A 15,057-nucleotide genomic window follows, 5' to 3' on the forward strand; every position below is an offset into this window, starting at 1 on the left:
TCAATCCCGAATCACGAATTCACATAGAAGTTAGCGTACATTGTAGAAACAATAGGCCTATAGCTTTTTTTTTCAGCAGACATCGAAACATAGCCTACACATTCACTTATTGGGAGGAATTATTAAAGGTTGGGTACGGGATTCGCAAAACGGACGGCAGAGTTTGAACATATACAACCTCAAGTCCCGCCCTCCATGCACGAGCGACAATTCAAATGCGCAGCGCGAGAGCTAAATGAAATGCCAGCCTGGCGTCTACAGCACTATGAGCTCTAGTCTCCATACAATCACTCACATCAACTTCCCCAATTACATTCTTTATTCACCTCCAAATGGTTGTAGTATGTATGGTTCAGTAGCCATAGGTGTGTATATTTGAACAGAATCTGGTTTGTTCTTAGGGCGATTATCTCCTGAAATATCCGAGTTTAGTGCTGGCCCGTTGGTTCGCCTATTCCACTGTAGCTCCAAGCTGTTAAGTTTCGATTTCATGTTTACAACACTCTTCGTGTCACGGTAAAATGTCATTTTTGCTACATACAGTGGGTACGGGTTGAGAATGCACCTTCTCCCGCGGGACTCCCGAAGAGATCCCGCAGTGCGTCAAGCCGATTTTTTTCGAGGCTAAGGCAATGTACCCAAACAACCACCAGGTGGCAGAAAGTTTCAACTGCATTTAATGATGAAGACCGCATATCCGTCAATAGTCGACTCCTTAATCTCATTGAATCATTAAAATGAAGGTGATGACTGGCGAAATTATTCAAACGACACTTCAATGAACCATTGTTGAAATGAATGAAAATGGTTAGGCCTATAGAAATCGCCTACAGCCAGCGTTATAAGAAATATATAAGTAATAGTTAAAGTCTTCTTCCGTATTAAACAGATAGCCTACGGGACGCTCTTTGTTCCGTAGGCTATTTTAAGGAACTACTCAATGCACACACACTGGGTAAACTGGCGCGCTACAAACATTAAAATGTCAAATCATATTTATTTCTCTTTGTCGCCATGATATTGGGGGAAACGGGGAGAGGCGAGATGGTCAGTCCTCGTATTTGTTCTTCGCGTTTCGTTATAAGAAATATATAAGTAATAGTTAAAGTCTTCTTCTGTATTAAACAGATAGCCTACGGGACGCTCTTTGTTCCGTATTTTAAGGAACTACTCAATGCACACACACTGGGTAAACTGGCGCGCTACAAACATTAAAATGTCAAATCATATTTATTTCTCTTTGTCGCCATGATATTGGGGGAAACGCGGAGAGGCGAGATGGTCAGTCCTCGTATTTTTTCTTCGCGTTTCGTTATAAGAAATATATAAGTAATAGTTAAAGTCTTCTTCTGTATTAAACAGATAGCCTACGGGACGCTCTTTGTTCTGTATTTTAAGGAACTACTCAAAGCACACACACTGGGTAAACTGGCGCGCTACAAACATTAAAATGTCAAATCATATTTATTTCTCTTTGTCGCCATGATATTGGGGGAAACGCGGAGAGGCGAGATGGTCAGTCCTCGTATTTTTTCTTCGCGTTTCGTTATAAGAAAGATATAAGTAATAGTTAAAGTCTTCTTCTGTATTAAACAGATAGCCTACGGGACGCTCTTTGTTCCGTATTTTAAGGAACTACTCAATGCACACACACTGGGTAAACTGGCGCGCTACAAACATTAAAATGTCAAATCATATTTATTTCTCTTTGTCGCCATGATATTGGGGGAAACGCGGAGAGGCGAGATGGTCAGTCCTCGTATTTTTTCTTCGCGTTTCGTTATAAGAAATATATAAGTAATAGTTAAAGTCTTCTTCTGTATTAAACAGATAGCCTACGGGACGCTCTTTGTTCTGTATTTTAAGGAACTACTCAAAGCACACACACTGGGTAAACTGGCGCGCTACAAACATTAAAATGTCAAATCATATTTATTTCTCTTTGTCGCCATGATATTGGGGGAAACGCGGAGAGGCGAGATGGTCAGTCCTCGTATTTTTTCTTCGCGTTTCGTTATAAGAAAGATATAAGTAATAGTTAAAGTCTTCTTCTGTATTAAACAGATAGCCTACGGGACGCTCTTTGTTCCGTATTTTAAGGAACTACTCAATGCACACACACTGGGTAAACTGGCGCGCTACAAACATTAAAATGTCAAATCATATTTATTTGTCTTTGTCGCCATGGTAGGCCTATTGGGGGAAACGCGGAGAGGCGAGATGGTCAGTCCTCGTATTTTTTCTTCGAGTTTCGTTATAAGAATATATAGGCTAAGTAATAGTTAAAGTCTTCTTCTGTATTCTCTGCCACATTCGACAACAGCATTCAAGTTCCTTCTCAGCACGAAGACGTGACTTTGCTTGCTGTTGTAGATACGGATGCTTGCTCTTCAGAGCCATCACCACAAAGGAGCACTACAGAGCCTGGTGCAAAACTACCAACTGGGATGGATCGAAGGGCAAGCAAGCACTGCCACATAAAGTCAAGACCTGTGTGTTGTTAACACTAAGCAGAAAGTTTCCTACGATGGGGAGAGTGGCCGCAAGGACTGCATCGATAAGATCAACGAATGCCTTCGCAAGCCCCGAAACCCTGGCGATACATTTTCTTTCCTTTAATTCAATAAAACATTGTTTATCTGAATAACTTTTCCGATGTTGTCTTGTCTACCAAATCCTAAACTTAAATAGAGTAGGCCTAAACATTTTATCTTATGAAAAAACTCTTAGGGGGAACAGTTAGGCAGCCCTTCCTCCATTATCGTAGTAGGACTATAGGCAATTTATTAGAGGGGTCAAAAAAAACTCATAAATGTCACTTTAGTGATTGGCTCTTTCAAATGCAAATTAGGTGGATGGGCTTTTGAATGGGCCTGCTGCAGGTGAGAGGACAAATCCTAAGAATTTATTGTTTTTAGAAAGTGCCATTATCATTGCCATATTCTCTTAAAACACAGGCTATATATTTGAAAACGAGTTGATTAAGGCTTCTAATGGTGTTTCTATAATATGATAAAAGCAGAGATTGAGATGTGTGTTTGGAACAGTTTTTCAAATCCCCCGGGGGTATTTAGACTCCAGGGTGTTAAGCACTCATTCACAACTGTCCCATCGCTAAATGCTCTCTTGTGTTGCGTGATCACACAAGTATACCTGTCGTAGTGTGCTTTTAATTTGATAGGTCTAATTATTATCTCTGCCAAGGATATAACAAAGTCTATGGATTTGCTATCCAGTAGCCTAATAATTAGGCTATGTGCCACGTCCGATTTCGCAAGTGGTGTAGTAGGCTACATTTAAAAACCGACAGCCGCCTGTGAGATTCATTTCATGAAGAGCAATTGTCTTGTGCTATCATTCCCCCTCCCCCACACTCGTCTAACCAGTTCACTACATTATAGCCTACCTATGCGGCACTGAGGACGACACTTGAGGCCGACACTATGTCAATGTAAAAATGTGTGTGAGTGCGCACTGAACCACGAATTAACATATTAACTTTTCTTTTCAGCAGACATCGCAAACATAAAAAGAATCTCAAAACAGAAAGTCTGTCATTTTTTTTAATAAATCGACGCATTTTGTTTTGATGGTTTCCGGAGAGGTTCCTCGACTGGGTATTGAACCCCGGTCGCTGGCTTACGACACCTATGCTCTAACCACTTGCGCCACAGTTTGATGTGTACCTCGACAGGCTTTATTCGGCAAATGTACTTGAAACGTCGATCAAAAGTTCTGACATGTTAAACTGACGTTAGTTATTAATTCACCACATGATAAAATGCTGTCATATAGCTTGACGCCCAGCAGCCTATGGTAGTCTATGCCTATCTCTGAATCAACATGAACATGCATACCATACATACGTTGCTAGAAACTTATTTTGCGGAGCTAGGCCTGCTAGTCGATGGTTACAATGAATTACCCTCACTGCCCTATCGCATATCTGACCATCCATTGTTACAATGTTACAAAATGCGCAATCTTCTCCATGCATGTAGCCTACGGTTATAAGTAAAGTGACAAGCATAGGCATGTATTAAAGAGATTTCTGTTAAATACATTTTATTTTCAGTCGTCAAAAGTGGTGGGGACAAAATCTGTGATAACAAGTGCTGGGTACATGTAGGCTACCCAGCGTCGCCGGTTAAAATGAACATGCCTCCGTTTTAAAATAGCCTACACATTTCTAAGTATTCCTAGCATGTAAATGTTGCCAAAATGTCCATCTTGTCCATCTCTTTCGTCTTCGCCTTGACGTTGACAATAATAGCCTATTCACGGAAATGCGGTCTTGTAACCGTAATGAATTCATGAATTAATCTAAGGTTGCCTTTCGAGTATTTCAGGTTGAATTGAAGGCTATTTCCTTCTGATAGGCCTATATGTTTCTAAAACCATTTTCATTCATTTCAACAATGGTTTATTGAAACGTCGTTTGATTAATTTCGCCAGTCATCACTTTCATTTTAATGATTAAATGAGACGGATATGCGGAGCATTTCTCTCCCTCTCCATTGACCAAAACGTTGCTCTGGCATCTCTGCTGGACTGACTGAGTTATAGGCTACGTCGAGTGAGAGAGCTGTGAGGTAGACTGTAAACATTCGAAAACTCTGCAACTGCAATCTAACATGCCGAGCGTCATGTCTCTTTTCTCCGCTTGTCACCAGCGCGGTGTCCTCGGGTTTTTCCATGAGCCGAACCTTCATATTATTAGGGCGGTCTATGTTGCCCCCTTGCGGTTGCAGTTTTCCCGATGCTTCGGGAGTCCCGATGTGCGGGAAAGAAAGGAGCATTCTCAACCCGTACCATCTGTAGCTTATTTATTGCGTGGGTGATTGAGTTTCCGTAGGTATCCGCTGCCTTAGTTTGTATAGAAATGAAGTTACACATACAACAAGAGGGGAACATGGACGTGCAGCAGCAGGCAGTTGGTTTCGTTTCAGCACTGACTCGCGGTCACCAGCTTTCGAAAGGGTCGCGCGCGGTGGGGAAGAGGAAGACGTTAGATTGACGAACGAGCTGTGAAATGATGGTATGGGGTGAGGAATACTATTGGCTGGAGTTTTTCGAGCCCTGCCCGTTCCGCAGATGATTGACGTGTTTAATTTCCATTTCAGTGCTTCCAACTTAGTGGCTATAAGTGGGTTAGGAATAGGATTTCAAGTGATTTTGCAAAAATGGCCAACAAAGCTAATTCCATACCCTACCTTTAACCTTATTATTAGCCTTCCAAAGCACTCTTCCCTCGGAAAACATCGCAGAAGCCCGCTACTTCTCTCTCCCACGACTCCAAAACAAAACTGTTATCTGTCACAGCAATAGGCAAGTCAATTTTGAATCACAATGGTCAACGTTTCAGCACTTTTTTGGATCGTTCTGACGGTAGCCTACATTTATGACTAGGTGCAACGACTTGATTATTTTCAGCCGATAACTGAATGTTATAGCCTATTCGTAGATTAACTGCACTCAAACTACCGTGTGTGACGTTGATTTAATCATCTTTATAACAATCTCCAAAATATTAAAAACTAATATTCATATTTATTGAAAACGAAATATATATATAAATATAGCCTACTACGAAAAAGTTGAAAGTCAAGTTTGCTTAAGGTTTGTTCAAGAACTCTTCCAGAGTTTTTACCTCAAACAACACAAATAAATGAACAGATAGCCTACCTAAAACGTGCTGTATGTCATAATGAAACAATCACAGACTATTTACACGGTTTGACACGAATGAGACATGGCTTAGTGCAAACTGAATCTATGACCAAACGATTTGATTCGTGCACGAAGCGCCATCTAGCTATCATTATGTGTAAGTGACAGCGTCCCAGTCTAAGGACTCAGCGGTCATTTGACCGCCTCACCGCGCTATAAGTAGTTCACACCAGCACGGCGCTTCTACTTGTAGTAGGTCGTCAAAGCGGTCAAATGACCGGGGCGCGGCGCTTCTAGGTAAAAGTGGGTCAGAACGGCCCGGCGCTTCTAGTGTTAATGGTAAACAGTAGCCTATTGTGATTCATCTGTTTATTTCAGATATATTAAAAACTATTAACAAAAAATAATTGTTCTTCGACGTTGATAAACGGTCAATGAATTCAGTCAATATGAGATACAACATTTCGCTCATGCTGAGTTGTGAACCCGGGACTCCTGCGTAACAGTCGAGGGAGTTAACGTTGCGCCACTTATTGTTGTATTCACCTAGAATTGGAATGGCATAGGTGTTTGACGCGACGTCCAGCAAATATGTAAGAAAATGCTTATACATTAGTCTGAGCTTTAAAAGACAGCCTACAAATAGAAGATAAGATATACAACTATGAATGTACGTAGGCATACGCGCCCTACGTACATAAATAGGCTACGACAAATTTCAGCTGAAAATATTTTGTACCTACGTAGGCCTGCCTAATAGAACAACGTCGCAACGTTTTCAAAACAAACTCGCATTTTACCACTGTAAATCGCCTCCATAGACTATGCCATGTAAATGAAAAATAGTTATTAAAACTAGAAATGCAATTCCAAGGAATTACCAGTGCATGAAAATGCAAAAAAAAAATTATAGATAGATAATGTAGATATGGTTACTAAGGTGTAGCTAGGGTAAACATAGTGGTTGCATAGTTTAAAGAGAGTTGATAGTGTTAAGGTAGACATTTTAAAGCTTAAACATTCCTGTTCTAACTTAACTAATGATTTCTAACAGGTATTCTAAAATGTTAACTATGCTAACAATGATAACCAGGTTGATAAGCTAACTTAGCTGATGATTTCTAACAATAATGCTAAAAATGCTAATTATGCTAACAATGCTAACTATGCTAACAATGCTAACCAAGTTGATTAGCTAACTTAGCTAATCATTTTTAGCAGTTATGCTAAAAATGCTAACTATGCTAACAATGCTAACTATGTTAACAATGCTAACTAGGTTGATTAGCTAACTTAGCTAATCATCTCTAGCAGATATGCTAAAAATGCTAACTATGCTAACTAGCTAACTTGCTACTGAGGACTTCTATTTTGAAACATTTGTTGATAGGGTATCCATGGCTGCCACTATCAGGAATAAAGAAGTTACTGTAGTAAAATCATGTTGGTTGCTGTGGAAACGGTCATAAACGCTTAATTTTAATGGTTGCTATGTTGGTTGCTAGGTACATGGAGGTCTCATGTAGTTGACTGGAGGCATAGTTGAAGATAACTGACAGTTGGAATGGTTGAACAGTTAAATAGTTGAGTAGTTTCAATGGTTAAATGATTTAATAGTGTATTATTGCAGTGAGGACTTTTATTTTGAAACAGTTGTGGAAAGAGAGTTTAACAGGATATGTAGTCTTCACAGAGAGATTGTATGCTTAAAGCCTGAGAGAGAGAGGGCTGCTGCAGGTGGGGCTGGCCACCTGGCATAAGATTCTAATTGCTTAATGATCCGATTGTGATGTCATAGAGGCCAATGTTAAGACTATGGGGAAATTTTTAATAGTTTTTAATTTATAGTTTAAAAAGTATAAAAGTTACAAAGTTGAAAAATACATAGCAGCATTCCCCTATTTAAGACCTACGTTGCGACGTTTGAATGAAGTTTCTAAGTTAAACGGTTCAAGCTGAATAGAAAAAATGAATTTGATCAGCGGAATAATAATAATAACTAGAGAATGTAATTCCAGGGAAATTACGAGTGCATGAAAATGCAAAAATGTATAGATACAGTAGATAATGTAGATATAGTTACTAAGATGTAGCTAGGGTAAACATTGTGGTTGCATAGTTTAAAGAAAGCTGATAGTGTGAAGGTAGACAGTTTAAAGCTTAAACATTACAGTTCTAACTGAACTAATGATTTCTAGCAATTATGCTAACAATGCTAACTATGCTAACAATGCTAACCAGGCTGATTAGCTAACTTAGCTAATCATTTCTAACAGTTATGCTAAAAATGCTAACTATGCTAACAATGCTAACTATACTAACAATGCTAACCAGGTTGATTAGCTAACTTAGCTAATCATTTCTAGCAGTTATGCTAAAAATGCTAACTATGCTAACCATGCTAACTTGCTAGTGAGGACTTTTATTTTGAAACATTTGTTGCTAGGGTATCCATGGTGGCCACTATCAGGAAACAAGAAGTTTCTGCAGTATAATCATGTTGGTTGCTATGGAAACAGTTATAAAGGCTTAATTTCAATGGTTGCTATGTTGGTTGCTAGGTACATGGAGGTTTCATGTAGTTGACTGGAGGCATAGTTGATGATAACTGACAGTTGGAATATTTGAACAGTTAAATAGTTGAGTAGTTTCAATGGTTAAATGATTTAATAGTGTATTATTGCAGTGAGGACTTTTATTTTGAAACAGTTGTGGACAGAGGAAACAGTTTAACAGGATATGTGTAGTCTTCAGAGAGATTGTATGCTTAAAGCCAGAGAGAAACTGACAGTTCGTGAGCTTAGAATTATAAGGTTCTATCTCCGTTTAGGGTAGTTCTGAGATATTGAGCATCAAAGTTTTACATAGCTAGCAAAACTGTACTGTAGTACCTTTTTTATTTTGCTAATAATTAACTTTTTTTTTTTTTTTTTACAAAAATAACACCACACAGGCATTAATAAGCACCTAATGGATCACATGATGTCAAAAAATCAATTTCGACCAAAATGGAGATAGAACCTTATAATTCTCAGCTCACGAGTTGGTGCCCAGGTGGCTGGGGTAACATTCTAATTGCTGCCGTGATGTCATAATGAGCAATGTTAAGTCTATGGGGGAAATGGTAATAGTTTTTAACTAATAGTTTAAAAAGTATAAAAGTTACAAAGTTAAAAAATACATTGCGCTGATGTCCTAAGCAAGACCTTCGTAACACAGTTTGAATGAAGTTTCTACGTTAAACGGTTCAAGCTGAATTGCGTGCGTTAGAAGAAGAATAATAAGAAGTAGTAGAAGAAGAAGCCTAGGGATAACAGTACAGTGCATTTTCATGCACTGTAACTAGAAAAGCATTTCCTGAAGGAAATACCAGTGCATGGAAAGTCATTGCTAGGGTTATACTAGGGTACTTAAAGTGATTACTATCGTGTTGCTAGGCTAAATAAAGTGGTTAGTATTCTATAAAAAGTGGTTACTAGGTTGGTTGCTAGGTAAATCACATTGGTTGCTAGGGAAATTACATTGGTTGCTAAGGTGGTTGCCAGGGTGTCATTATGGAAGTGGTTGCTAGGTTGTTACTAAGTAATTATAGTGGTTGCTATGCTATAAAAAGTGTTATTTTAAATATAGTTTTAAAAAGTTATTGAAATTGGGAGAAATAGAGAGAGTGATAGAGAGAGTGAGAGGAAGTGAAGAAAAAGAAGCAAAAGAAAGTGGGGATGACAAGTGAGCTATCCAGTTCAATGGAAAGACACAGAGAAGTTCCATTGAAGTTGCTGAAGTCAGTGAGAGAACACTGGCAAAGTTGATTCCATTCTATTTCTTTAAAAGCAAATTATGATGTCACAAAGCCAATGTTAAGTCTATGGCAAAATTAAGTTTAGTTTTTATTTATTATCTCAAAAAGTAAAAGTCGTAGAAGTATGAAAAGTAATAGACTGAAAATTTGATGCAAGAGCTACGCGACAAAGTTTGAACCAAGTTCCTACGATAAGTGGTTCAAGTCAAATTAGGGCCTGGAAGAATAATAAAAATAAAAATAATAATAAAAAGAAAAAACGAAGGAATATCAATACAGTGCATTTCCATGCACTGTAATAAGAAGAAGAAGCCTAGGAAGAACAGTACAGTGCATTTTCATGCACTGTAATAAATCACATATATAATACATACTGCACATATATAAACTATATGTTTTATGGTAACAAGGGTAAGGAAACCCTTGTGACATCTGCTGTGAGAAAAGAGAATAGCAGCCTGGACAAACATGGCCGAACGTGAGACAACATATTGTTATCACATAAGTGAGCGCAAAATAGCTCTAAACTAGCTTGTACCTAGCTTGTACCTATCAAATGACCGGCGCTTGGCGCTTCTAGTGTTAAAGACGGCTTTCTGAGCTCAGAGGTGAACCAGGGGCATGTATTTGCTGGTACACGCCTGGTCCTAAGCCAGAGCCTAAGCCATCAAGCATGGGTATCATTATACATGGCAATCAGGTTGGCCGGGGACAAGAGCTCGTCTAGGTCAAACAGTGACGAGGCCTTTATAGAGGCAGCAAGTGTGCTGTGGTACATAGATACATAATGTGAAAATGTAAATACAAATAATGTAAAAAACTGAGCAATATATGCACTGTAAATAGACTTACGCTGGACTTGTAGTGTTGCAGTTGAGAGCTTTTCTTCTGCCTCAATAGAAATCTCCCCAGCATCTTCTTGACAAATGTTAGTTATAGTGAGAGAATGATTGTTCCCTCCATGTGCAATCTTATACTTGGGCCCAGATGTAAGTGGAATACCGTTTCTCAGCCATTTCACTGTGACATCAGCAGGGGTAATGGAACATTTGAAAGTGCATTCTGTGTTTTCAACTGCAACAATGTCACTCAATTTGGAGGTAAATCTCACCAATCTAGGAGCTGAAATTAAAGGATCAAATTAAGAATTCTATTTTTAATAACTGATAATGAAATGACTAAATGGCTTATATTACTGAGAAATGTACCTTTTATATTGACATTGGCAGATGTCTTGTCATCCTTGCTTTCACAGCTATACTCCCCCTCATCCTCCTTGGAAACTCCAGTCACTGTCAGAATGCATCTCATGCCATCAGTGTTGATGATGTGCCTTCCACCACTCTTGATCTCTATCCCATTGTGCCGCCAAACCACATCGCCTTTGGGCCTGTTAAGCTGGCAAACCAGGGTGAGGACATCCTCCAGCACTGCAGTCGTAGACTCCAAAGGCAGAGAAAATTTCAGATGTTCTTCTGGGGGGGCAAAACAGATAATGTCGAAAAACTTCACATTAAGAGTCTACAAAATTATTGGCGATCTGAAATGTACGTTCTGAAGCGGATGGTTTATATACATTTAAAGGGGGCATATTATACCTCTTTTTAAACAAGTTAGAATTGGTCTATGGGCTATACAAAACATGTTCATGAAGTTCTTTGCACAAAATGTTTCACCATTTCACCAGCTCTATTCCTGCCAGTTTCAGTCTCTCCCAAATTGAGCCGTTTCAGGGCTCTGTCACTTTTATGCAAATAAGCTGTACATAAAGCCACACCTCTGGTTGGGTGTACTGTTTACGCCGGGGGTCAAGACCGTGTAGGTTAGCTTCGGCATGTTAGCATACGGCATTTTCAAGTATGCCGCTGCATGGAGCATTTAGAACCAGCTCCGTGCACAAAAATTAGTGTTGGGCACGAGCTCTCATGCGCGTATGTTGGTGGACGGGTACCTATCCGGCTGCTACAGCCAATCGTTACTCAGTGCAGGACTCCACTCGGACTCAGGTGTGCGTTCCCAAGCAACTTTCACTTCTTCTTGTTACACAGCAAGCAATTATGTGCATTATCGCCACCCTCTGAACTGGATAATGACTCTCTTTTTACAGAATGTCCAATAAAAATCAATGTAGGTCCATGCGTCATTTCCACCTTTGGAATTTTGCGCATGGTCAGAGCCGAACGGCGCTGGATCAGAGGTCCAGTGTTCAATATGGCGTTGACTATGAATTGGCCGGATTTACTAGCCTAGCCTCCGCCATTCATTTGAATGGAGGGCGGGACTTAGTCACTCTCCAGTTATATACATCCATGGTTTATGCTGCTCGTTTCACACGTGAAAATGACTGCAAACAGAGCTGGTATCCAACCACATATGTTAGACCCTGGGGCCAGGGTTGGTCTATGCAAATTCCCATATGACATCAGAATAAGGAAGCCATCCAAATGGCTCAGAGTAGCATACTATTCTTGACACCAAAGTCTTTCTACTGACCTACAGAAACTGGATGGATGTTTTTTTCGCACGTGTGTTTATAAGAACAGTAGGGCCCCAAATATGAACACAAAGGCCTGCAAAAAAGTGAGTTTTGCATAATATGTCCCCTTTAAGGTGTGGCCAGTCCAATGTTCCTATGTTTCTCAATCAGTCATGGATGTGTTTTGGGCATACCATCCCTTTAACCAATGGGAGTTGTCATTCCATGTAAACCTCTGGGGATTTGAAAAACCAAAATATACATCTTTCAAACACATCTCAATCTCTACTAGTTTTTGTGCTAGAAATATATACAGTGGGTACGGGTTGAGAATGCACGTTTTGCCGTGGCAATCCCGCAGAGACTCCGTAGGCGGTCAAGCCGACTTTTATCGAGGCTATGGCATGTATGTACCCAAAAAAACACCAGGTGGCAGAAAGTTTCAACCCGTATTTCAACTGCATTTAAGAGCATGGAGCGCAACATCAAACAGCGTATCTGTATTTTGACAGTCAGTGCATCCAAAGTATGCCGCACCAGAATTCCACTTAACTTTGCTTTGCACTTCATCACTCTTACAGACATTGTAAGAAGGGTGTCACTTGCGCTCAAGCCTTTTCGGTGCTCACAGTCCAGGACCACAGGATCAGAGAAGCTGGCTGGGCTACTTCAAAGAGACTAAACCCAGAGATGACTAGAGCACTCAGATTAATTAAGAACTTAGTTTATTGTGGTGCACAATCGACTGACGTTTCGACGCAGAGTCAAACCATACTGGTAACATTACACAGTTAATAAAGACCTTTCTCTTATCCTCTTTCAAGACATTGGTTAGTAATGAGGGGTCACTCTTTGAAAGAAAAGTGGACATCAAGTACTTTAGTTAGTCATCTTTAGTCAGTGTGAATTAGAAATACAACAAAGTGAAAATAACTTAGATGATGACAAAATCAGAGAAAACAAGACAAACATAGTTCTTCATTTCGACCATGGGGCTCAACTGTGTTGTGTGTTACTTCTCATTTGAGTAACGTTTTTGTAATGTATTCACCCCCCCCCCCCCCAGAGCCGTGATTGACTTGGACATAGTTCTGTTCGCGTATAGCAGCCTTGTGCTCAGCAATCCGCTGTTTGAGTGGACGTTTGGTTTGCCCCACATATAGCGATTCACAAGGACATTTCAAGATGAATACACATGAGTAGTATTACAGTTTATAAAAGTGTTTATGTTGTATCGTTTGCCAGTGTGTGGATGCAAAAAGAGTTTAGTGTCATTTAGGGCTGTCAAAATTGCTCAAAAATGACGTTCGAAAATTCGCTCTACAGTAAAAAAACAGAGAGATTCGATTATATTCGAATATCTGGTTGCGCATTTTGTCAATGATGCACATTAAGTCAATAACAGGACAAATTAATACAAAGAGACATAACTACTTGTAAAAGGTAGTTCATTTAAGTATAAACATATTTGACAATGTATTGCCCACTCAAAAACAAGTAAATCAAAGGTTAGGACCGCAGACCTCACTCTCGCTTGCTCTCTCTCTCACCCGCACCCTCGCGTTTGTTGCGCACCTAGCTCTCTGCGCACAATGGAAAATGAACAACAACAAACAAATGTTGAGTGCTGATAAAGATTTTTGTACAAGCAATTTTAGATCATGACTCTTGTCCCAAATAGGCTATAGCAGGCTTCATTCAATGATTGAAACAAATATTATTAAATTAGGCTAATTGAAGCTTTACAGTGGGCTAGCCTATATACGACTTTAGTTTAATGTGCTGTTACATTGCGTCGTTAATCAGCTTCTCAGCTTTCAATCCCAAAAGTTGTTGTTTCGATTCTATTGGTGACTGTTACACAGGGATACGGTACCTCATTGCTTGACAGATCTCCCTGAAGCCTGCCCCATCCACGACACTAATCGGTCTCCTTACAAATGAACGAAATTAATTTCTGCGTGATGGCCTGCTGAAATGGACACTTAAGAGCGTGGCATTGTACGCCAAAAGCATGAAATGCGTCAAATAACACAGCAAATGACTTAAGAAACCGGTGTGTCATTCTACGCCTTTTGGTGAGATCAGGCTGCCCCTTCTCTTGTTGCTGACAGAGCTTGATGACGTTTCTTCGACAGATGTGGCACCTTGATTTGTCAACTTTCTGATATAAACGGGAGACGAACGAATACAAATATGTATGACATCTTTAAATGTCAAAATTGGTTGTAGTAGGCTACGTGCACTGGATCATGAATATGCCATTGAAAAATTAATACTTAAAGGGATAATCCGGAGTGAAATGCACTTTAGATCAATTTTTCGGACTATTGGGAGTACATACGTTGAGTTGACACCAAAATCATGTCATTCGGATGTATTTTGAGAAAGTTCGAGTTCACCGTTTTTAGCCAAAACTCGTTAGCCTGGAAGTGACCGGGGCAAGTCCTTTCGCCGCTACAAAACGCTATTTTTATACCTCTTCTACGGTTCCAACCAACACTACACTTACGTGGTAGTGAGTAGAGGGTCCCTAAAGCCAAACCGAAGTATCCCCACGTCTTTATGTGGTCGGATAGAGAGTCCAGAATGAATTTAATCGAGTCAGTACCTTTCCGGAAATGTCACTGCTGCAGCTAGCAACGCGTTAACAACATTTAAATAACATTTCCAGAAAGGTACGGACTCGATTAAATTCATTCTGGACATCCTGTAGGCCTATTTTAGGCTATTTGACAACAGCCAGCTTACATTTCAAATAAACATATAGCCTAATTAGGCAAGCGGTTTGTGGTGCGTCGGAAAATGGGACATTTTATTTTTAATCGTTTCCCGCATTTAGAATCAAGAATAACATTCGTGAACCGTTTTTTTGCCAGCATAAAAACAAGCATACCATCGGCCTATCTGCACATTTGAAATAAAACGTAGCCTATGAATTGACCCAAAAACGAGATAACAAGTTGCGCTTCGGACATAGGCTTATGCTTTTAGTGGAAACTGTCCTCGTGACCTCATGAAACCATTAGTGACAGCATAACAAACCTAAACGAAACAGCAAGATGCCTCTTCATACAATAGGCCAACAGAAGACACCTTCATAAACAATAAC

General features: G+C 39.8%; 2 protein-coding genes across 10 annotated transcripts in view; one reads left to right on the forward strand and one right to left on the reverse strand.

Annotated features, from left to right (window-relative positions):
- Nucleotides 1-15,057, forward strand: part of atg9b (autophagy related 9B) — an 839,198-nt gene that overhangs the window by 604,903 nt on the left and 219,238 nt on the right. The gene's annotated exons all lie outside the window — the stretch shown is intronic.
- Nucleotides 1-15,057, reverse strand: part of obscnb (obscurin, cytoskeletal calmodulin and titin-interacting RhoGEF b) — a 345,273-nt gene that overhangs the window by 270,297 nt on the left and 59,919 nt on the right. For all 9 annotated transcript variants that reach the window (XM_062517333.1, XM_062517305.1, XM_062517313.1 and 6 more), the window contains exons 19-20: nucleotides 10,678-10,944; nucleotides 10,322-10,591 (exon numbers count right to left, since the gene is read on the reverse strand). In XM_062517333.1, the coding sequence (XP_062373317.1) occupies nucleotides 10,322-10,591; nucleotides 10,678-10,944 (537 nt within the window). The remainder of the gene's footprint in view (nucleotides 1-10,321; nucleotides 10,592-10,677; nucleotides 10,945-15,057) is intronic.

The sequence above is a fragment of the Sardina pilchardus genome, chromosome 2 (genome assembly GCF_963854185.1).
Source record: "Sardina pilchardus chromosome 2, fSarPil1.1, whole genome shotgun sequence".
In the NCBI taxonomy this organism is placed as follows: Eukaryota; Metazoa; Chordata; class Actinopteri; order Clupeiformes; family Clupeidae; genus Sardina; species Sardina pilchardus.